The sequence below is a fragment of the Macadamia integrifolia genome, chromosome 5 (genome assembly GCF_013358625.1).
Source record: "Macadamia integrifolia cultivar HAES 741 chromosome 5, SCU_Mint_v3, whole genome shotgun sequence".
Classification (NCBI taxonomy): Eukaryota; Viridiplantae; Streptophyta; class Magnoliopsida; order Proteales; family Proteaceae; genus Macadamia; species Macadamia integrifolia.
This window is the reverse complement of record NC_056561.1, coordinates 1,326,908-1,352,403: the sequence shown is the minus strand read 5'-3', so window position 1 is coordinate 1,352,403 and position 25,496 is coordinate 1,326,908. Positions and strand designations below refer to the sequence as shown.

The window sequence follows — 25,496 nt, the reverse complement described above, 5'->3', positions numbered from 1 at the left end:
CTCTACGCCTAACAGGACTCTCCACAAACGTCTCCCATCCTCCCTCCATTGGCAGCCTATAAATATCAAGGTAAGCCTCCCTCAAAAGGGATCGATGACTTCTCTTTTGACTGAATACTCTTTTGAGTATCTATTGTAGAAAGATCTAATTTAGGCATCAGAGAGTCCCCCCGTCGGCTCAGACCGGCTCTCCCCTGCCTTCTCTTCTTTGCAGGTCTGCTGAAGCACCAGGAACTGCAAAGAAGATCATCCAGTCAATTTTTACTGCATCAAATTGGCGTCGTCTGTGGGAAACTGTTACAAAAATCCGCCTTGGACCAATGCAATTAAGGAGTAAGAATGTCGTTACTTCTACGACAACATAAGTAAAATCCACCCGTGAGTTACCACTTGGACGTTCCCATTCACCACCAATGGCAGAGTAGGAGAATGTCTCGACAGAGACCCCTCCACGAGGGCCCTAGCAAGCCCGGCTTGAAGCACAAGTTGCCCAGGGAGAGGGAGATCAGCGCGAGAAAAACCCTTAGCTATCTAGCCATGTCCCATCAGCACAGGTAACTCACCCGAATATAGAAGAACAGATGCAGAGCCTGCAACTGCAGTTGTTAGTGACAAACACACCAATGTGGGACTTCATATGTCAGTTCGGCTTGACACTTCCTATGCCAAGGACTGGTTCAACTCAGTCGCATAGGCCTGTTCCAGGCAGACAACCCCATAACAAATCTCCTGACAACAGTGTCACTCCTGTTCATTCGGCCAGAACATCACGCACTGTTCATTAGGTACCACCCCGGTCTCCTACCGAGGGGCACCGACTAGGTCCCATTCCAGGCCAGAATGGAAGAGCTCATCATTCCACACATTACCGAAGTTCAAAGACACATGATGCCCATAGATCCCCACCCCAGGTAGGAAGATGCCAGCCATCGCCTCAAAGACTCACTAGAGGCGCATGTCGGCACAGAGAAGAACACGAGAACTCCCAGAGGACAGCTCGACAAGATCCACCCCATGGTGGTCAGGGGTCGCCGACCAAAGGCACACCATGACAAGGTCAGGGTCAGCCTAGTGGTCACCAAGATCGAGGATGAAGCCCCAGAAGAGCCGAAATGGCACGCCGCTCCCTGGATCACCGAGCCAAGGAGAGAAGGGATGACCTGGAGAACCGCATCCAGTGCCTCACTGAGCGAGTAGAAGGAATGCAAAGCCAAAGGCACCCGACCGACATAACTGTAACTCCGGCCCATAATGCACTATCCAACGAACTGATAGACGCCGAGATGCCCCCAAATTTTGTGATACCCATCTTTAATGGATATAACGGCACCACAGATCCCTATGATCATCTCCTGTATTACAGCTCAGCCATGACAGGTCACGACAGGTCAGACGCCATTCTCTGCCGAGCCTTCACATCCTCATTAATAGGAGCTGCATTGGTGTGGATGTCGAACTTGCAGCCCCGATCCATCCATAGCTATGAAGAGCTGACAAGAGCATTCCTCACATATTTCCAAGCAAGTATAAAGCAGAAGCAAACTACGCAAAATGTCATGAACATGAGGCAGGGAGCAAGAGAGACTATAAGAGAGTTCCTTACCCGATTCACCAAGGCAGAACTGGAGGTAAAAAACCTACTGAAAGGAGTGGCGTATAGTACGTTGTGCAACGGGGTAATGCACCCTAATCTAGTCCAGTCTCTGGCCCTTGACTTGCTAGAAACAATACCCGATCTGTTGAGACTGTGCAATCAATACACCATCATGGAGGAAGTCCTGGCCGCCAGAGGGATAGCTGACAGGGGTGATCAATCAAAGAAGGAGAAGAAAAGGAATCTGAGGCCTAGGGACAATTCTTGCTAGCCAAAGAAGAACAGAATAGATCGATCGCTTGACACAGCTGAACCTGAACGATATGAACTTGATCGTTCCCAAACAAGCCTGCTCTTAGAGATCCAAGATCAGAAGTATTTTCACTGGTCCAGGACAATGATGGCTAAACCAGAGGAGAGGAACCCCAACCGGTACTGTCGGTACTACCAATACCATGGACATGACACTGAAGACTGCAAGTCTCTAAAAAGAGAAATTGATGAGCTCATCAAGGCTAGATACCTTAACAAGTATTTGAAGTAAAAATATGGTGGGAACTAGCCTGAGTCGAGGAGAGACAATGCCAGGCCGAGCCGAGATAGGGCTGAGCCACCAAAGGAACCAGCCACGGATCGAGCTGACGCATACGATAATCAGCCCATGGGTCTAGCCATTCTAATAATCATAGGTGAACCCATGGTGGAATCAGTCAGAAAAGCCAAAGCACACGCGCGGTTCATATGTATCACGGAACATCCTGTCAAAGCCCTCAGAACGGACCCACCCACTACATTCTCTGACAGAGACCTGGAAGATTTGAATTGGCCTCACAACGATGTTGTCGTAGTTCAATTAGTGGTGGCCAACCACCCTTTCCACAGGGTCCTAGTGGACACAGGAGCCTTCGTTGACCTTATGTCCTACGAGACCTTCTTAAAACTGGGGCTTGGCATAAATGCCTTAAAGCCGGCCCCAGGACTCTTATACCGATTTTCAGGCATGCCAACAGAGCTAGAAGGAGTTGTAAACTTACCTGTAATCATCGGATAAGGAGCTCAGATAGCCACTACCATGGTTTCTTTTATAGTCGCCAAGATCGCCTCACCTTACAATATAATCATTGGCCGACCTGGTCTCAATGGCCTTGGGGCGATTGTGTCCACTAAGCACATCAAAGTCAAATTTCCCTCCAGCAGTGGAGTCGGGGAATGCAAGTCCAGCCAGAAGAAATCCCAAGAATGCTATGCCAACTTCATAAAGTCTATCAAGAAACCATGCTCGGGCCTAGCGTGTATGGTAGAAATTATTGATTGCCGAGATGAAAGCCTCCTGACTCGAGCTGAGCCAGTGGAATAGCTACTTACTGTCCCAATCACTAAGGCCGAGCAGTCAAAAATTTTTTAGCTCGGAGCATTGCTGAGCTCCCAACGATGCGACGAGATTTTGAACTTCCTCGGTGAAAACTCTTATATTTTCGTATGGAAACCTTCTGATATGCAAGGCATCTCTAGGGCCATAGTTGAGCACAGTCTGGATGTTAACCCTAGCTTCAAGCCTGTCCAGCAAAAGCGTAAAAACTTTGCGACTGAGCGAAACACCATCATCAATGAGGAGGTTGATAAACTCCTAGCTGCGGGATTTGTGAGAGAATTAAAGTACCCGACCTGGTTAGCCAATGTGGTCATGGTTCTAAAGTCCAACGAAAAGTGGAGGATATGTATAAACTACACTGACCTGAACAAGGCCTGTCCCAAAGACTGCAATCCTTTGCCCCGAATTGACTCCCTCATAGACTCGATTGCAGGCCATAAGATGCTGACCTTCATAGACGCATATTCCGTCTATAACTAGATAAAGATGAAGGATGAAGGTGAGGAGAAAACGGATTTCCTCACCACTCAGGGTAACTACTACTACACTATAATGCCTTTTGGCCTAAAGAATACCGGAGCCACTTACCATAGGATGGTGAATACAATGTTTCGAAGCCAGATCGGAAGAAATATGGAAGTTGACATTGATCATATGCTGGACAAGAGCGCGAAAGGAACCAATCATGTGCTAGATTTGAAGGAGGCCTTCGACGTCCTACGACAGAACCAGATGAAACTAAATCCTACCAAGTGTGAATTTGGAGTAACCTTTGGGAAATTCCTCGGCTTCCTAGTATCACAAAGAGGAATAGAGGCGAACCCCTCCAAAATTGAGGCCATTCAAGACATGCGTCCACCAAGAAACATTCGCAAAGTTCAAAAACTGACGGGGTGCCTGGCCGCACTGAACAGTTCTTATCCCAAACTGGAGATAATTGTCTTCTTTTCTTCAAGCTGCTAAAAGGAGGAAAAGGTCAACATCAATTTCACTGGATGGAGGAATGCGAAGCATTTTTTAAGGAAATCAAAGCCTGCCTAACTAGGCCCCCTCTGTTTAGCTAGCCAGAGCCAGGGGAGGAGCTACAAACTTTACCTCACTACCTCAGTGGTAGCCGTTAGCGCAGTCCTCGTGAGAGAGGAGGGAAAGACCCAAAGGCCCATCTATTATGTGAGTTATGTGCTCTTAGAAGCGGAGACAAGGTATCGGATAATTGAGAAGTTTGCATTGGCAAATTGGTTTGATGGAGTTAAATGTTGAAGGTGGTTGTATCACCGGATAAAGGTTACTAGTCTAGGAGTGCAACTGAGCTAGGTTAGTTTGATGGAGTTAAATGTTGAAGGTGGTTGTATCACCGGATAAAGGTTACTAGTCTAGGAGTGCAACTGAGTTAGGCTGGCCCGGGTTTTTAAAATCCCAGCTCCACTCTCACCTAAGGCCAAGGCCGAAGCCAAGCCTAGATTGAGCTAGGATATCTGAATCCAGTCACAGTCCTATCAAAAGCAGCCCCTTTGTAGGGGTGTCAATATCTAAATCGAACAGATTAAACCTGATCCAAACCGAACCGGTGTCTTATTGGGCCGGTTTCGGCTTGTATTTTAAATTGAATCCGATATCGGTTTGGTTCGGGTTAGACCATTGGGCCACCGGAAATGTTGGAAATGTGCACCGAAACTAGAACCGATCCAAACCGACCTGAGATAAAACCGAACTTAAAACTCACTAACCTAAGTGGGCCAAGCCCAAGTGTCCAACACTAGCCCAAGTGCCCAACGTTATCAACTTCAACCTGTCAAAAGGCTTTTGAAGCCCTAATTTTTCAAAAGAATCAAAACCTAAGCAACTAAGTGAGTGAGTAGCAGCAGCTAATGGCTATGGCTAACGCCGCTAACCTGAAACTTGAAGTTGCAGCGGCTATGGGTTCTGAAACTTGAAGTTGAAAGTGAAGATTGAAGCCTTAATCACATACGCAATTCATACTTCACACTACTCTGAAGTCTGAACTCATTTCGAAGCCTGTTGGTTGCCGATTGTCCCTCGACAGGTAAATTTTGAAGCCTACTGGTTGCCAATCGTCCCTCAACAGGTAAATTTCGAAGCCTGCTGGTTGCCATCTTGTCGATCGCCCCTCGACAGGTAAAATGCTTTTTTTTTTATTGCACGGTTTGCACCTCGACAGCGACGACAGGTAAAGCCGTAAAGCATGTGCTTTAATTGAGAACCAAAGTTTCCCTCCTCTAACAGCCGATTTGAGACCCCTGAAACCTTCAAGTTCTCTCTCTACAAATTTCAGCTCTTTCTCTGGTACTCCAGCCTCCAGGTATATCTTCTTTTGATTCAAGTTTCTCATCTTTTTTTGGCCCTTTTGTGAATAGAATATCTGAGTTGTTAACATGTGAATCTGAAGTTAGTTGTAAATGGTGATATAATAGGACTGAAATGGGGTATCCGAGTATGCTTGTGAGGAGTTGGGTTGCATTAGTTTGATTTTAAAGAGGGTTTATCACCCAATTAAACCCTTTTAAATTTTCAATCTAGTTGGTTGATCAAGTATTGAAACAAGATTCAAATTTCAGTCAATTTTATCCTTCCATATTTTATTTTTGAATCTTATTTATGTTTTTTCAACTTCTTCAAATCTGAGATTTTGAATCAAATTTTATGTTACTAATTTTTTGGAGTAAAGGATGGTGGTTCATGCATGTTTTCTTCTTCTACCATATTTTAGTGAATAATCCCAACAGTACCATGGTTAATGGTTTTCTTTGCGGAGTCTAGGAAAATTTTTAGAATGCGCATGCTAATATCTTTTTTTTTTTTTTAACTCAATGCAGTTCATACCTCATTTTAGATTATAGATTAGGCAGCATGCAATAGTGTATTATATAGGGCTAATTTAAGAAGGGAAAGTGATAAAGATTTATAGAGGATCTCTTAATTAGGGCATATTCTTATTTGCTTTCAACTTAAAGAGGTTATTTTTGAATTTGTAATGCTTGGTGTTCTTATTTTATTAACATGTCATATGTTTTCTTATTAATTATAGAAATGTCCATCAATATAGAAGATGAGCCCGATTATGGGTCAGATGCTGATGTTATGTCTAATGATGGACTATATATTCTTGGAATTCCATCAACAGAACCTTCAAGTGTCGTAACACTTGAAACAAACGAAACTACCAAAAGGAAAAGAAGGAGTGCAGTTTGGGATGAATTCACAATCATTGATGGGAAGGGTTTTGATGATGGGAAGAACCGAGCTGAATGTAAAAGATGTAAGCAAGTTTATAAGGTTGATAGTAATATTAATGGAATTGGATGCCTTAGGAGACACATTCTACATTGCCTAAAAAGAGAAAACAAAAGAAACACAAGCACCCAAATGATTCTGGGTGTAAATGAAGGGAAAGTGATGTTAAGAGACAAAAAAGTTAACCAAGATTTTGTGGTTGACAAAGTTATGAAGCTTATTGTGAGACATGAGTTACCTTTAGTTTTTGTTGAGTATGAGGAGTTCAGAGAGTTAATTATATACCTCTTTCTGGACTACACCCATATTGCTCGAAACACACAAATGTCGGATATTTTGAGGTTATACAATTTAGAGTCCATTAGAATCAAGAATTTACTTAATTCATTTGCTGGGAGGATTTCTTTGACAAGTGATTTGTAGACATCTATCACTAATGATGGATATATTGCTTTGACTGCCCATTACATTGATAAGGATTGGGTGTTGCATAAGAAGTTGTTGAAGTTTTGCATCATGCCACATCCACACACTGGTATCCATATTTGTGAAATGGTTTCAAAAATGTTGTCTGACTGGGGTATTGATTGGAAATTGTTTTCAATTACTTTAGATAATACCACAGCTAATTTCTGTTTTGTTGACTTGTTGAAGAAAAATTTAAATTTGAAGAATGCTCTTTTATGTAGAGGATTACACTTTCATAATAGGTGTTGTGCACATATTCTCAATCTTATTGTACAAGATGGACTGAAACACATAGATGACTTTGTGGTGTTGGCGCGATCTAGTATAGCCTCACAAGCAAGGAAAGTAAAATTCTTGAAAATTTGTAAGCAATTGGAATTACAAAGTAGTAAGGGCTTATGTACTGATATCTCCACAAGGTGGAACTCAACCTATCTCATGCTTGATTCTGCATTATTTTATTATAAAGCATTTGAGAACCTTGGACTAGTGGATAACAATTTTAAAACTTGTCCTAGTTCTGAACAATGGTTGAAGATTGAGAGATTAACGAGTTTTTTGTATCCCTTCTATGCAATTACTATTTTACTTTCTGGTTCTAAGTATCCCACAGTAAATTTATATTTTGAAAATGTTTGGGAGATTCACAAAAGTTTATTACAAGAGGTATCACGTGGGCTCAACTTTATGAAGCCAATGGCAGTGGAAATGAAGAAAAAATTTGACAAATATTGGAGTGAATATAGTCCAATTGTGGCCATTGCTTTGATGTCTGATCCTCGATATTAACTTAGTTTTGTGACTCGGGCATTTTCTAAGCTTTGCAACCTTGACTTAAATGCATCTACTATGTGCAACAATGTGAGGAATTATTTGTATCAATTTTTTGATGAGTACAAAAGTATGCAACTAAGTGACTATGATGTTCCTACACTTGTCCATTGTCCTGGGAGATCTAGAACAAGATTTGTAGGTAAATTTACATTATGATAGTAATTTTGATTTATTTTTTAATATAAGTTTTCAACATTCATTGCTAATCTTATTAATGATTTATATTTCGGCTATTTCTCAATTTTCATAAGAATTTATGGTATCCGAGCTTGCTGAGGTGGATAATAGAAGTAAATCTCAATTGGATATATATCTAGATGAACCCAAGATCCCATTCAATGATAATGAATATGATGAGTATGATGTGTTGGCATTCTGGAGAGCAAATGGGTCAAGGTATCCAGATGTGGCTCGAATGGCTCGTGATGTCTTGGCTATACCAGTTTCCACAGTTGCTTCAGAGTCTGCTTTTACCACAAGGGGCCGTGTTATTGATAAATATCGGAGCAAACTCCTACCTACCAATACTGAAGTATTAATATGCCTTCGGGATTGGATATTTGATATAGATTTCAGAGGTAATTTTTCATTCAGTATATTTTTCATTTTTAATTGTCTTAATTAGTTAATTAGTGTCTTATTTTACTTTGTATATAGCTAAGCCTTTTGATGATCCCACTGACGTGGATAATGCACTTAGAAATGTGTTGGAACTATTGCACATTGAAAAGGAGAGAGGTGCAGTAGCTAGTTCTTTAGCTGGTCCTACTCCTATAGAAGGATAAGTTCAATCTTATTGAATAGGTATACCGTAGTTAACATTTGCACGTATTTCATAATTTATGTTTTGACAGTGTCACTATGTTGTCTTAAATCTTCTTTCACTTTTGGTTGTAGTTTCTTGGAATGGTAAGAGTGTAGGACACACTTGTAGTCTTAAGAGTAACTACTCAACACATCATTTTGGAGGACAAAGGGCTGCAATATTTTAAGCGAATATTGAAATATATTGAGAAAGAAGATAGTCATTTGATATTTTGATGTAATATTAAATACTCTTTAAATGTTTTAGGTGGATGTCCTATGGTTTGTTTGATACTTTGACAATTTGCATTAGTTATTGGCACACTATCTCTATTTTAGGTGGGTGATTCCATGATTGAATCATTTTAATTTTTAGGTGGTCTGTGGTTGATTGAATGATTTGAATATTTGGTACTTTGATAGTTTAATACTTTATAGTTTGATGACTTGATGTCTTGATGTTTTGATCTATGTTTTGTGCTTGATAAATTATTAGGTTGTCATGTACAGGAATTCCTTTTTTCATGACTTGGTTTTTCATGTGTGGGAATTCCTATTTACTGTTGGATACTTGGATTTTCATACTTTTACTGCCTTATTTGGTTGATCTTGTTCCGAAAGTCTTGCACTTAGTATATTATTTCCATTGTTGATGTATTTGTATGTTGAAAAAAAAACGATTTCATGTTAGGTTCTTAAAAGTATTGGTTTCAAGTATTTCAGAGCTCTAATCGGCTTCATAAACTCAAGGGCCCTCATGTTTTGGATTATATTTGTCCACTATATATTGATATGAATTCAATTACAGAATCATTTTTTTGTTCACCATAATTCAGTAATAGTTGTGTTTTAATTATTTTTGTTCACTAAATATTGGTATACACTATACAGGCTCACAATGTGAAAAATAAATAAGGAAATCCTATGAACAGGTCCATACCGGCCCAAAGGAATAGGGCGAAGGATGAGTTCCAAAGGATGAAGTCATACCCACCCAAACTCCAAAGGATGAGGCCCGTGCTCATTTTTTTTTCAAATATCTGTTGGTTTCCTAATGGCTCCATACAGGTTTAAAAAATCGATCCACACAGAAATGAACCTGATAAATCCAAACCGGTACCAACCCAAACCCAAACCGCACCGAAGCCGACACTAGACCGAAACCGATAAATCCTTAATGTGGCGGTTTCGGTTAGTTCAAAACTCACACCAAAACTGGTGGAACCGGATCGCAACCACACAACCCGGACCGTTGACACTGCTATCCCTTTGTATGATGCAATTATTCCACCTAAAAAAATTTATGTATAATTATGTAATTATATTTTTATAAATATATGTATGGGAGAATGTTTTCTATTTAGAAACATACGTTACACCGGCAGAAAACACCCCATTCAGAGCTCTCGGTTGGTTTAACTAAAGGGGGCATGGGGAGATCATTACACAAGGTAAGAGGGAAAAGATCAACGGAGCTATTTGACGGTGCAGGGTACATTCCCAGATAGAAAACACTGTACCTATACATATATATATATATATATATATATCACGTTGGATCAGACTCCAAAGGAGGCCTAAGCTAAGGCCCAACCCAGAAAAACCTTGAGCCTAAAAATAGCATCCTTAACTCAGCCCATGGGCTGAAAATCCTAGCCCAAACCTTGTTAATGCGGGTACAGGGGCACAAAGTAAAGTTTTTTTTTTTTTTTTTTTTTTTTTCTGATAATAGGGCACAAAGTAAAGTTAATACAACATAAAGTTAGAGAGAGAGATTTTATCACACCAGCATTTTATTTATTTATTTTATTTATTATTTTATTTATAAAAGAAATTCATTCAAACAAACGGCATGAGATATACAAGGTTTTGACAAGCATATAAAAGGTTTGAATTTACCATGACATCTAAGGATATGTCAAAAGTTTCAATGGTCAATTTCTTGGGGAAAAAAATAGTTCTCATCTAAGTATCAAACTAATTCACTAATGCTATAAAACTAATTATTGACCCCCACCCCCTGAAGAAGCTAATTAATTAAGAAATGAAAGAGGGAACATTCAATGTTACCTCAAAAGCCAATTGATTTGATGGCCTCTAATCATCTATTTGTTCTTTAGTTATTCGGTCACAAATTTGTATAATCACGTTTAAGTTTTTTTTTTAAGACGTCCCATCAAAGGAAGAAATAAAACTCTCTCTAATACATGAACCGTTTTGCTAAATTTTTTTCTTTTCCACTCAGTGATCCTATAATGATGGCAATAATCACATTTTAATTGCAAGTCAAATTGTTTTGATCTGAAAAGCAATTAGCTCTCTCTTATGTGGATTAATGAGATGAGTTTACCATATTTGCTTAATTAAAATATTGACAACAGGTTTAGGGAGCTAGAATGTCTCTTTTCCAAAAAAAAGTTAAAGTTTCTTGCACGAGGGCTTATAGGCTTATGAAACTTATGAATAAAATGATACCTTTAGGCTTTAGGTTTAATATTCATGACATATTGCCTGATCACTTTCCATCATCTACTATAAGTGTAATGGATTTCATTTTCACTTTCTCTTTTCATAGCTTTCCTTTTCGATTAAATTTGGAGAACATGTTCATGAACCCATTAGTTCTCTAGGAACTTTTCAAACTTTGGACCAAATGGAGTTGGATTGTGTGGGAAACTCGGCAAAAGGTGGGTGAGTTGCCAAGTTATTAAGCGAGTCTAGTCAGCCATATTCACCTATTTTCACTTGTGCTAATTACAAGGTGAGGAGATACCAAAATATTCCTGATTAGACTCGATGAATTCTGCAGCTGGGTCTGGTGGTTGCGGCCGGATTTGGATTCCCTCCAACAATTTTACCTTTAACTTTCTTCCAAACTTTTATATGCACGCAGTCTAACAATTGGGGTCATGTAGTTCCAAGTGATTGGAGAGTCAGTTGGAGATGATCTCAATTCGTTGCGGGCTAGGTGCTCTTTCATGTGCTTCCTTCCACCCCACCCTAGCGACTTAGCTACCCTCTTTGGCACTCTGTTTTTTGCGTTCTTCCTGCTCGTCATTCTTGGCATCAAGGAAGGAATGGAATAAGGGCAGCCCGATCTGATCTCTTTTCTGTTGATTTTCTTTTCCCTCTCTGTTTGTTAAAATTTAAATTTGCATTCTTCTATTTTAGAAAGAGTTGGCCTTACTCACGTAAGGGTAACAATCAATCGGGCAGTGGTTCACGATGAAGATACGAGGGACCTAGAGCCCTACGATCAATATAGTGTTGTTAAGCAGCAATAAATAAAAACCTGCCCTCTGGCACCCACCAAGTAGCTTATGGGTCTTCATTAGGGATAATCAAAAAAAAAATCCTTATTATTGAGAAAAGAGAAAAGATGCACATAATTTCATGTACGTTCCACCCTCTAGTGAACATTTTTTGTTTTGGTATAAATGGTGAATACTCACCCAAATCTCATTATTATTCCCCCTTGTATTGAATGAATATTAAAAATTCTATTCCATTATTTCAGGTGTCTCATCCAACTATAAAAAATGATAGATGAAGAAATACACTCTTCACCGTGGGTGGTGAGAAACTTGAGTCTTAATTTTAAATAATGCTTGAGCTGCTAGTATGAACCATAATAAGCTTATCAGATAGGAAATGGGATTTTCACGAATCAACACCAAATTATGTCTTGATAGTTAGATTTTGAGTCCATCAATTAATTAGTAAACTCAATAAGAAAAATGTGGCTACCTAATTTGCTTATATACAGCATTGAAAGTGCCAGAGAATAGTTGGTGAGATTGAGACCATGGACTGACCTTGACCCTTGAGCAGTTTGTTTAGTGAGGTTTACAGGTTCATGCATCATACCCAAAAGGGTTAAGCAACCCCCATCTCTCTCTCTCATCCTACTTAGATTCCTTACTCTTCTCTTTTTTTCTTTCATATTTCCTTTTCCTCTTTTCCTCTTTTCCTTCCAGGTTAAACCCTTTTCCCTTTTGTTCTGTTATTGCTTGCTCGTGGTAATAGCAATAAATTATAATTAACGTTAAGATTTTGGAGGATTAAGACAATTGAAATGTATACATATATTTAAACTAGTTTTTTAGATCTGAGGCATCATTATAACTTAGACAATTTTGCAATTATTGTGTTCAATGCACACACACTAAAGTACAAAATGGATAAATTTATACTTTACCAGAAAATTTTGATATAATAAAAATTGTCTAGTGGTGTTTAGGGCCTACTAATCCTACAATTAAGGGTTTGAAATTAGAACCTGCGAAGGCAGCAAGTGATCAAAGATAAGGGTATTTAGCTTAGTGATGATAGTTGAAATGTTGGAGAATCAAACAGCATGACACGGATTGTCCAACCATAGTTTAAAAAGCTAAGCCAGATCAAATGATCATAATCGAGCTACATTTTGGTCAGAGAATAAGAACCTCACAATTTAAAGGAAAATAAATATGATTTCAAAATCCAAGGATTCGACTTCTCTACTATGCAATAAAGATAGATGCAATACCTTTGAGTGTATTGGCATGGGTTGAAATCGTCTATAATTTCGATCTTGTACAATTTCATGCAATATCACCTTTAGGCGGTAACACATGTATTGATACCAATACAATGGTCCAGATCTGGTACAACTAATAAAACATTAAATTAGTGAAAAAACATTTAAATCAGATCTGGACCATTGCATTGGTATCAATACACGTATCATCTCCTGAAGATGGTATTTCACAGAATTATATGAAATCGAAATTACAAATGAATTTTTTCCGTATTGACATAGAACCCAACATACAAATTACGCGCCTCGAGGCTTCCAGTGAATTGGATCTAAATCACCGTCTCTATTATGCAGTAAAAAAGCCTCGCCCAAAAATTAAGACTCACTTCAATCTCTTCCACGCCACGCCACGCCACTCAGAAGCAGCTAGTGACACATCGAATTCGGTGGCGACTGGCGAGTGCTTTGCCACATTCCATCCCCCGGAAATTGGATTGCCCTTTTTCTGTTTTTGATTTTAACCCGGAGGAAGGTACTTTTTTGGAAGGGTACGGTGTGGTGGGACCTACAGAGATTGGCTGGTACCTGTAAAGTAATAAAGGTCTCAAGGTGGGTGGGGTCCCTAAAGGTGACGAAGGAATCGACTAAGTTCTCTGAACCTGTTAACAGTAAGCATCACACCCCTCCCCGTGCTGGCACTGCCTAATGAGAGAGAGACGACTCCTTACGAAGGGGCCCACCGCCAACCAGTAACATCTCCTACCTCAAACTCGACGCAGTCGACCCCCATTGGCAATTATCATTTTCGGGACTAGGGCCCACTGGAGTGACTGGGACCCGATCTTCACGTGACGATCTACACAGCCTACATGTGTATGTATCCAAATTTGGTAAGAACTGCAATTTTCCATAAAAAGCTTGTTGGTGGATTTTTTTTTTTTTTAACTATTATTATTCAAAGCAGGAAAAACAGACTAGTAGAGTAGTACCATAATTACAGCATATCCGATAGGGTTAGAGATTGTTTGTGGATTCTAGCCTGTCGAGCCACATTCATCTTACATACAAATTATGGTTTGTTAGATAAAATTTGGATAGTAAATATACTGACTTAGTTCTACGTATATGGGGATAGCTACCCAATGGCCGATAGACATGAGTTTTTTTCCTTCTATAATACTACTAAGAGCTTCTTCATCACTCCAAATCAAGTTCACTTTTCATCCTTCCGTCTTTGCTTGCTATAAACCATAGTTCGTAAGTTCGAGGACGGCAATAATATAAGAATGGATATGTACGAAAATTAAATAGATCATAAGGTAATAATACTTTTCAAAAAATTCAGTGCAATAAAACATTTACGACAATGATATGGTACGTGTTTAATACGATTGCTCTATAAAAATTCAGGACTAAAAATGATTGTTTGAAACTAAATTCTAATCTACCATGTTTTTATGGACCCAAAATTCCAATTTGATTTTCCAATTTAAAATCATTTCCCATTTTTTTGAATTTTCACATTTAATATTAATTAAATTTAACCAAGGGTATGGTAGAAAGAACTAAGAGGAAGAGAATCAAACCTTGTCTCGTCTTGTAACTTTTACATATTCTATTCTTCTTCTTGGTACGAAAATAATGTTCAAGAAGATGGAGAATAAGTGTTTGCAATCGTTCATCCCAGAGATGAACTTGAATTTTCTTGAAATTTCCATAGGGGTACAATCTAAGACTAGTCACGAATCAATTTTAAGGCTCAAGAACCTTCTCCTTTCAACTCCTTTGATTTCTCAGATGCAGTATTACAAGAACAGAGAGAGGAGAACACCGGTGCCATTTTCCTCTTTCTAATTCTTCACATTGTCAAGTTGCAACTATGTTTGTAAATTTGTTGGTCCAATTCAAATGGCAATTGTATGCTAAATTTCCTAAAAATGTTTTCATTTCAACCCTTTTTGGAGAATCTCGCCCTTGGCCATCTTTATCCATGTGAATCATCTCTTTTGAATCTTTCTTGCTTCTAGTTAAAAATTATTTGCAGATGCAATCACCCTCGATTGGATTTTCAACTACCAATGGGAAGAGAAATGGAAAAAGTGAATGAAAGCAGGGGGTATTGATGTCTCGCCCTCGATCACTGGCCACCGAGAATGAAGATGGAGGAGAAAGGGTCACTCGGGCAAGGGTTCTTCCTTTTTTTGGTTTACTTAGATGAGGGAAGAAGAAGGGTTATAGTTTCGATCTACTAGGGTTCTTGGTAGAAGACAAGGGTCAGGAATCGGGATTTGGCCCATTTGGGTTAATCTCATTTTTTTTAACCCAAAAGTTTTATTGAGTATGTAACGTATTATACGAGTATTATTCATGTATAATACGGTTATCTTTAAAATCCACGTATTAAATGGTTTTTTTGAATTAATACGCCAAATTATGAACTTTTGAATTAAACGTTCGGATGCGCGTATTATACGCATATAATACATGTATTTTACTAACTATGTTGTAAACTGGATAATAGCCCTCGTGCTGCTGCTTCACCACTTTTTCCTGTCCACATATAGTTAGCCTGACATAAGATAAATTTTTTATTATAAAGGAAACCGAAAGCCCACCCAGTTACATTCCCTTCTATAGAAGAAGAAACTACAAGTATGATGCAATCATTCTGGTATGGTGGGGTAGATATTTGATGTGAGGATTGGGTAGAAGTCACCTGGTTCATGGTATTATCCATGTTTAACCCATTATATATCCAAAAGTTAGCCCGTTTCAAAACATAGAATGGGTTAACAGAACTTGATTCCTATGGTTCCAAATAAAGTAACAGATTTTCATAACTTTAGAGAAAAAAGGTTTTAAATCTGTTTAATGGATGCCACAAGATCGAAAATAATACAAGATTGTCTTAATGAAAGATGAGTGAGTGGGGGCAATAGGTCTGAGGCCTAAAGGGCCTATTGCCCAAATTCTTCTAGAAAATTCACATTCGAACATAACATGCCATAAAGATTCATTCTTGTTATGCAAAAGACACAGAGTGGATCAATATCCACCCATTTCGACATTCTATCCTTTGTTGGTAGTCTCGCATTGACTGCTCTCCAAAAAAAATCTTAAACTTGGGGTGGATGTTAATTTTTCAAAAGAATCACCACCAGTATGAGCATGAGAATGAGCAAGAGCACCAGTTTGAGCATACAGTGAATCTTGTCAGTGATTTAGATAAGAACAAAGCAGCTAGTTTAGTGGACAAAATTCCCACCATGGACAGATTGCAGATCCACTTATCTTGAATAGAGGAAGCAGGTATCTGTGTGATATAGCCAAAATAACATCTCGGTGGGGGGCAATGACACGTGTCGCTTCTGAGACATGTGTCCTCCGTCAGACGAAGGTTCCAAGAAACCACTCACACTCGAGCACGCTCAATCACCGAGGCACGCCCGCAGAATCATGCGGGATCACGTCGTCTGCATGAGGGGAATATTCCCCCCAGAAGGTTGGACGTATTCAAGTAGGACTCTAAGAGGGAAGAAGGGGGAAAAACCCTAAGGCCGAAGAGCTATATAAGGAGGCACGGAAGAAAGGGGAAGGTAAGCTCTGAGACCCTCACCATTACTCCTTTATTGAACTGTGCGGCCGACCCTGACTTGAGCGTCGGAGGACTAACCCCGGACTAAGTTCCGGGCCTCCGTCGTCTGTGTTTGTGTAGGGTGGACTAGCGGGGTTTTTTGGCAGCAACAGATTGGCGCCGTCTGTGGGAACGACGGTAATGGTGGGGAGAACCTACAACCGAAAAAGGATGAGAGCGATGTCCAACATAGACATAGGGGAAGAACCTTCAGGGGAGCTTCCTCCCTCGGTGGAGATTGGACGAGAAAGGGGCCAGGACGACCGGGAAGTGTCCGTCAGATACCAGCGGTCGGCTGGATATTCAGTACGCGAAGGCAGTGACCATCAGCCTCCCGTGGCCCAGGAGTACGTGACAAGGCAGCAGTTCGAAGACCTCCAAGACAAATATAACCGGATAGCCGAGACTATGAGGGAGGTCTCCAAAGCTGTCTCCCATAGGACCGGCGGAGCACCCCCAGGTCCCCATGTCCAGTTTGAGAGGCCTCGAGAAGAAGACCGAAGCAGTACAGGATCGACGAGGGCCGGTCGTGACCCTCGAAGCCGAGCAAGGGAGAGTCCCGCGCCCCGAAGTAGGACGCGACGCGCCACCAGAGACCCGCATGGGGATCAGCACCAAGGAGACAAACAGAGGTCCGAGGACTCGGGATTAAAGAGGATGATCTTAGACCTGAAGGACGAGATCAGAAAGGTGGCAGAAAACCAGACAGGGAACCGCGAGCCCGACCTCACCAATGATACGGCCTTAGCTGACGAGGTCATGAGGGACCCGCTTCCGGTCGGTTTTCGCCTGCCCAAGTACGACACCTATGACGGGTCGGGGGACCCCGTCGATCACTTGGAAGGCTTTAAGGTCGCCATGCAATTCCATCGCGTCTCGGAAAATATTATGTGTCGAGCCCTCCCATTGACGTTCAGGGGGACGGCGAGGCTGTGGTATAACCGACTACCGACGAAGTCGATCCATAGCTTCAGCGACCTGAGTTACTTCTTCGTGAAGGGGTTCTCTAGTAGCCAGCCCCTCCAGAAGACTACGTTGAACCTAACCAACGTCAAGCAGCAAGAAGGGGAATCGCTGCGGAATTACATGAAGCGATTCCAACAAGAAAAGATCACAATCAGGGGCCTAGACCCGAAGGAGGAGTTCATGGCCCTGCTAGGTGGCGTCAAGGACAAGGAATTGAAGAGGTCCCTGGCGAAGCATACGCCTAGAGATCTGACCGAGCTGAGGGCTCGATGCGATAAGTACATCCAGATGGAAGAAACCCTCCAGGCAGATGAAGAAGTCGAAAGGAAGGCGGCGAGGAAGAGGCCCTTAAGGGTTGACGACAAACCCGTCGAAGAAGGAAAAAGACGAAAGTCCGAGCGCAGTCGGGCCCCAAGTCCACCAAGGAAGTTTGAGAGGTATGCACCCCTTAACCGAAGGCGAACAGAGGTGTTAATGCAGATAAAAGATTCTTCGGATGCCAGGGCCATGAAGTGGCCAGGAAAGATGGGGCGACACCCCGAAAGACGCAATGTGGATAGATACTGCCACTTCCACAGAGACCACGGCCATGACACCGAGGACTGTTGGCATCTCAAGGGGGAGATAGAAGGAATGATCAGAAGGGGATACTTAGGCAGATTTGTAGATCGGGAGAAGGAGCGGGCTCCAGAAGGCAATGGCCGGATGGAAAATCGCCGGAGAGAAGGCGGAGGTCGTTATGAGAGAAGGGGGCTCGCCCGCAGAGGAAATCAAGAACAGCGGAGGAACCGGACACCAGAGGAAGATGAACGCCGGCCCCGAGAGGAGAACAAGAGCCCAACAAGAGTTATAGCGACCATCTGTGGAGGCCCAGCCGCAGGAGAGAGTTCGGTCTTTGCCAGGAAGGCGAAGGCCTACGCGAGGAGCGTACATGTGGCAGAATGGTCGAACAAGAAGGCGAAGACGGGGACGATAATCTCCTTCTCAGACGATGATCTGGAAGGGGTACAGACCCCGCATGATGATGCCTTGGTTATCGCCATGACTATAGGAGATTGCAAAGTGAAGAGGATCCTAGTGGATAACGGCAGTTCAGCTGATATCCTGTTCCTCGAAGCTTTCCGGAAGATGGGCCTCGAAGAAGGAAAATTAAAGAAGGTCGAACACCCGTTGCAGGGATTCTCTGGCGTCCCGGTGAAGGTGGAAGGGTCGATTGAGCTGCCGGTCCGGGCTGGCACCGGAGATCGCCAGGTGACGGTGATGATCAACTTCCTGGTGGTGAGCATTACATCGGCGTATAATGCCATACTAGGAAGAGTCGGGTTGAATCTGTTGAAGGCCATCGTCTCCACCCCCCATCTTAAAATGAAGTTCCCTACCAAGAATGGCATCGGGGAGTGTCGGGGCGATCAGGAGACGTCCCGAAGATGTTACGCCACTACTCTCTGGGGAAAGGAAAAGGCGGGCGAGACGCTCCCGATAGAGGATCTACGTGATGATGCCAGTTATCAACGAGGAGAGCCGGCTGAAGATTTGGTGCAAGTTGAAGCTGAAGAAGGAGATCACACCCGGCAATTCCAGATTGGGGCTACCATGCCAAGGTCACAGCAAGAAAGACTCATCTCATTCTTACGGAGCAACGCTGACGTATTCGCCTGGTCGGCATCGGACATGCCCGGGATCGACCGAGAGGTAATAGAACATCACCTGAATGTTAGCCCCATGAAGAAGCCGGTGCAGCAGAGGAAAAGGACGTTCGCCCCAGAAAGACAGAAGAAGATAGACGAGGAAGTAGAAAAGTTACTGAAGGCCCGGTTCATCCGAGAGATCCAGTACCCGGAGTGGATATCTAACGTGGTGATGGTCCCGAAGGCAAACGGGAAGTGGAGGATCTGCATCGACTTCACCGACCTGAATAAGGCCTGCCCCAAGGATGCATACCCCCTGCCAAAGATAGACCTGCTCATCGACGCCACGGCGGGATACGAGGCGCTGAGTTTTATGGATGCATACTTGGGGTACAACTAAATCAAAATGGCCGAGGCTGATGTCCCGAAAACATCCTTCATAACTGAAGGAGGGTTGTACTGCTATGAGGTCATGCCTTTCGGACTAAAGAACGCGGGGGCCACCTATCAAAGGTTGGTGAATAAAGTTTTCAAAGGGCTGATCGGCAAGACCATGGAAGTGTACGTGGACGACATGCTCGTGAAAAGCCTGAAGGCGGAAAGACACATCCAAGACTTGGAAGAGGCGTTCCAAGTGCTACGACGGTACGGCATGAAGCTGAACCCAGCAAAATGTGCCTTCGGAGTAGCCTCGGGGAAGTTCCTCGGCTTCATCGTTTCAGAAAGAGGAATCGAAGCCAACCCAGTCAAAATACAAGCCATTCGGGACATGGGGTCACCCCAGAACGTAAAGCAAGTCCAGGAGCTGACGGGTCGGGTAGCTGCCCTCGGAAGATTCATGTCTCGGTCTGCTGATAGATGCCTTCCTTTCTTCAAGGCGCTGAAAGGGGCTAAAAGGTTCGAGTGGACGGAGGAGTGCGAAAGATCTTTCGAGCAATTGAAGGAGTACTTGGCCGCACCCCCACTGCTGACAAAGCCGAACACCGGAGATGTCCTACAGCTGTACCTTGCTGTATCGGCAGTTGCTGTAAGCGCCGTACTGACGAAAGAGGAAGGAAAGCAACAACGGCCAATATACTACGTCAGCCGAACCCTTTTAGATGCCAAGACAAGATACCGAAAGGCGGAGAAAGTGGCGTACGCCCTCGTGACGGCGGCAAGAAAGCTGAGGCCATATTTTCAGTCACATACAGTATGCGTACTCACCGACCAGCCTCTGAAGAAAATACTGCAACGACCAGATATGTCCGGTCGTCTGGTAAATTGGGCCATAGAGCTGGGAGAGTTCGACATCCAGTACAAGCCGAGAACCGCAATTAAAGCACAGGCCCTCGCAGACTTCATAGCGGAGACGACGATCCCCGATGACCCGCAGGAATCTGCCGAGGAACGAGCAGAGGAGGCTTGGACGCTGTATGTGGATGGGGCTTCCAATAGCGATGGAAGTGGCGCTGGAATTGTGTTGGTAAGCCCCGAAGGCTTCAAAGTAGAATGCGCCCTACGGTTCGACTTCGACGCCTCCAACAACGAAGCGGAGTACGAGGCGATAATAGCCGGAATTAATCTGGCCCGGGCTTTGATGGTGAAGGAACTGGTAGTGAATAGCGACTCCCAACTCGTGGTGCGGCAAGTGAATGGCGAGTACGAGGCCAAAGAGCAGAGGATGGCCGAATACTTGAACACGGTGCGAGAAAGGTCAGCGGCTTTCAAAGAATTTGAGGTAAAGCAGGTGTCACGAGAAGAGAATGCTAGCGCAGACGCACTGTCGCAGCTGGCCACTTCCGACTTCGTGAAACTTGGACGAGCGGTGTATTTCGAAGTACTACCACAGCCAAGCATCGAGAAACCCCACGAGGTGTTACCCGTAGGTGAAAACGGCCGAAGCTGGATGGACGCCATAATAGAATACCTCAAGGAGGGGAAGCTCCCAGAGAACAGGGACGAAGCAAGAAAAGTAAGAATAAGGTCAGCGCGCTTCTTCCTGAAAGACGACACTCTATACAAGATAGGGTTTACCTCACCATACCTCAAGTGCCTGGATTCTTCCGACGGCGAGTATGCGCTCCGGGAGGTGCATGAGGGGATATGTGGCCAACACCTTGGGGCCCGGGCCCTGGCGCACAAAGTACTAAGGCAGGGCCTGTACTGGCCGACAATGAGAAAGGACGCAGAATCGCTGGTCAGAAAATGCGTCAAGTGCCAGATGTTCGCCCCCGTGCCTAGGCTACATTCTACCGAGCTATCGTCCCTATCTAGCCCAGTACCGTTCGCCATGTGGGGGATGGACATCTTAGGCCCGTTCCCCTTGGCCACGAGGCAAAGGAAGTTTGTCGTGGTGGCAGTCGACTACTTCACGAAATGGGCGGAAGCCGAAGCCCTAGCAACGATAACAGAAAAGAGCATAAGGGACTTCTTCCAAAGGGCGGTGGTATACAAATTCGGAATCCCCCAGGTCGTGGTTACGGACAATGGAACTCAGTTTGCCAATCCAACCTTCGACGCGTTCTGTGAAGCCCTCGGCATCAACCACAGGAAAACCTCCGTCGGGTATCCCTCGACCAATGGGCAAACAGAGGTAACCAACCGTACGTTGCTCCAAGGGATAAAAAAGAGGCTAGATGATGCCAAAGGACTATGGGCAGACGAGTTGCACCACATTCTCTGGGCCTACCGCACCACTGAGAGGTTAGCTACCGGAGAAACACCCTTCATGTTAACATACGGCACTGAAGCTGTACTCCCAGTGGAGATAGGGGCTATTACCCATCGGATTCGGTACTACAACGAAGACGAAAACGACGGAGGACTCCGGGCAAATTTGGACCTCTTGGCAGAAACCAGAGAAGCTTCACAGGAAAGGATCGCCGCCTACCAGCGGAGGGTCGCTAGGCACTACAACACCAAAGTCCGGAAGAACGAGTTTAGGCAGGGCGACCTTGTCCTCAGAAGGGCGGAAGTGTCGGACCCAAGGCATCAAGGGAAGCTAGACCCAAGCTGGGAAGGTCCCTACAGAGTCTCGAGGGTAATACGACCAGGGTCCTACCACCTAGAGACTACGGGGGGAGTAAGGGTACCCCGATCGTGGAACTCAGATAATCTAAGAAAATTCCACCAGTAGTAAAGTAGCGGGCACGCACTCGTCATTTGTAAATTTTTCGTCATTTGTAAATTTTTCCGTCTGTCGTTCTTTGCAATTATTGTCCTTTTGAACCTTTTTAAGTTGTAATTCATCTCGAAATCCGCGAGACTTTATGGATAATACGAGAGCTGGTTTACGGCAACTGAGAATTCTCCTACCTCTAACCCTGAGGAACGGATGACTGAAGATCCACACCTTGGTGGAGGCTCAAAGAATGCAAGGTTGACCCGGCCGAATCACCCCTTCGGCTCGGAGTTCGGCCATAGCCGAACAGACCTGACCGAAGGGCTAGCATCTAACAGACCCTTCGGCTGGAACCGAGGATACACTTGGTGATTCTGACTATCGGACGGCCGACCTTCGGTTAACCTTTCGGCCTGAGCCGAAAGCAAAGTACTTTACCACTTGGTGATCCTGACTATTGGACGGTCGACCTTCGGTGAACCCCTCGACCATCGTCCGACTTACTAGCAGGAAGACCCTCGGTGAAGACCTAGCATCTAATAGACCCTTCGGCGGGAGCCGAGGGTAAACACTTGGATTGCTTGGTGATTGGCTATTGAAGGGTCGACCTTCGGTGAACCCTTCGGCTGGAGCCGAAGGCAAAACACGCTTGGTGATTGACTATTGAAGGGTCGACCTTCGGTGAACCCTTCGGCTGGAGCCGAAGGCAAAACACGCTTGGTGATTGGCTATTGAGGGGTCGACCTTCGGTGAACCCTTCGGCTCAAGCCGAGAGGGAAAACACTTGTAAAATATTGCTAGTGATAACAGGGTCGGCCTTCGTCTGACTTACTAACAGGTCGACCCTCGGCCAAGTTTCGGGGCCATGCGCCTAAGAAGGTCAACTAGGGTTTCGGCCCTCTGCAACTATTTACTAATCAAAGGTCATTAAATAGACAGTTGGAAAAAGAACGATTGCATTGATAAAGCCCGAAGGCATGGATTACATACGAAGCCCGAAGGCAAAGATTACATTTAAGGCCCGAAGGCTAGTTACATGACAGGAAGGGGGTAGTCTGCGCCGAGAGCCGAGGCGACCTCAAGGAGCGTCCATCGGGTTCGCGGCCTCGTCTTCGGCGGGGAGTGCCTCCTGGTCCGAACCTCCACGACCAGGGGTCGGAGGGACTTCCCTATGCAGCTGGACCTCGCCTTCCTCGCTGCAGCCTCCACCGTCGGCGTCTGCAACCTCGGTGCCCGAAGGGACCACCTCCACATCGTCGTCCTCGAAGATGAGGCCGCTGTCTGCAAAGGAAACCCCGGGGTAGCGCCCGAGGACCCAATCTCGGACCTCGGTAGCGCCCATCGTGTACCCCGGGGCGATGGCGTTCTTGATCTCCTCCCTGAAGGCCTCGGAGGAATGGTACTTCTCGACTCCTCGGGCCTCGGCTTCCTGAATGCGGGCCCTCACTTGTGACTTCAACTCCGAGAGCTTCCGATCACACTCTCGGCGCTCGAGGGCTAGGTCCCTCTCCAGGTGCTCCACCTTCTCGAGGAGGGTGGTGCGCTCGTTGTCTAGGGAGACCTTCTCCCTCTCGCAGTCTTCAAGCTCCAGACACATGGCCTCGGCCCGAGCCTCCAGCTGACCCATCTGGGTCTGAGCCTGCACGAAGCACCGAAGGTCAGAAAAAAAATATATAGTACAAGTAAAAAAGGGGCAGGAGGACCGAAGCTTACCCCCGCCATGTAGATGCACGCGGAGGTGATCAGTGCCGCCGTCCCTTGCTTCTGGGCTTCGGCGGCATCTCGGGGAAGACTCCCCTTCATCACCAATTCTATGGCAACCCGTCCGACGGCTAGAGCGTCGTCTTCTTTCACCGACCATTGTGGGACGAACCCCACCTCAGCCCTCGTCGACGAGACCTTCGGGCCTCGGGAGGCAGCGGCGGACGAAGGGTCTTGAGCAGGTCCGTCCCTAGGAGCAGCGAGTGCTTGGACAGCCTCGGCTGTCGGCCCCTCCACCCTGGGCCTCTTCTTCGGGGTCTCGGAAGACGGTCCCGTCTTTTCCTTCCTCTTGGACTTCGGCTGTTGGGGGGCGTCACGTGCCTTGGCTTCCTTTATCTTTGCCTGCCTTGCAGCGGCGGCGGCCTTAGCCTCGGCTCTGGTAACTTGCACTGCAAGAAGAAGCAAGAAATATTAGTACGAAGGACCGACACTCGAAGGAAGCAGACGGAGGCTAGCCTAACTCACCCGGGCTAAGCCCGAACTTGAAGAGGATGGCGTCGGACTTGAGGCAGTCGGCCTCGACTGGAGAGCAGCCTTCCTGCCGCCTCGCCATCGCCAATGACTCCGCGTCTGCCCCGAATAGGGCAGGGGTGGAGTTCACATCCCTAAGGTCCGGGATGCCCCAGACCGTGCCGAAAGGCACCCCCTCGGTCGACTTCACAAAAAAGTACTTTTCCTTCCATCCGTGGATGGAAGTCGGGTAACCCTTCAGGAGCCGAAGGTCCTTTCGGGGGCAGAAATAGTACCAGCCCGTAAGTCCCTTGCAGGCCTGAAGGAGAAAACAGCTGATAAAGAGTTGAAGGGAGAGGGGCCTCTTGTGCCGAACGAAGAAGATGACGAAGCTTAACGCTTGTCGCCACCCGTTCGGCGTTAGCTGGGTCGGGCTTACCCCATAGTGCCGAAACACTTTGGTAAAGAAGGTATGGAGGGGCAACTGAAGGCCTGCCTTGAAGGCCTCCTTGTACCGGCACAGCTCCTCGGGGTTCCGATAGCTGGCTCGGTCAGAAGGCCTGGGCAAACGGAGCTCGAAAGCATCCGAAACACCGAAGGAGGCCCTCAGCTCCTCCAGTTCTGGTTCGTCCATCGTGGAGACGATCCTGAGGGCCTCAACTTCCAGGGCTCCTGGGTCTGGGCTTGGGCGTCGAGCACCCTCTCCCTGAACTCCTCACCGTTGTAGCCACCCTTGGACCCCGACGGTGAGGCCGCGGACGATGAGTCGCGGGAGGAGGGAGAGTCGGTGGAATCCGAGGACATCCCTCGGACTTCCCCGGGACTCCTATACCTACGTCTCAGTCTTGACCTCTCGCGGGACGATGGGCTGTAGCCCGACGAGGAAGACATCACTTACTTGTTGCTAAGCTAAGGAAGAAGAGGACGAAGGCTAGAAGGGGATCCGAGGCCGAAGGTGTGCTCTCCGAAGGGAAAAAAGGAAAGGTTGCCCCACAAATGGCCCCCCACATTATATAGAGGGGGGAATGGCGGTACAACTTCCCGAGCATTAATGGCACCGCCACGTCAGGGTACGAAGCCTCGAGGTTTGCGCCCGAACGTACCTAGCAGA

General features: G+C 45.0%; 1 protein-coding gene across 1 annotated transcript in view; it reads left to right on the top strand.

Annotated features, from left to right (window-relative positions):
* The first annotated feature begins 7,776 nt into the window (after window positions 1-7,776).
* The window catches only part of LOC122079628, a 20,422-nt gene continuing 2,702 nt past the window's right edge, over window positions 7,777-25,496 (top strand). The window contains 4 exon segments of the mRNA XM_042646253.1: window positions 7,777-8,098; window positions 8,178-8,263; window positions 8,375-8,429; window positions 8,593-8,606. Of these exon segments, the coding sequence (XP_042502187.1) occupies window positions 7,777-8,098; window positions 8,178-8,263; window positions 8,375-8,429; window positions 8,593-8,606 (477 nt within the window).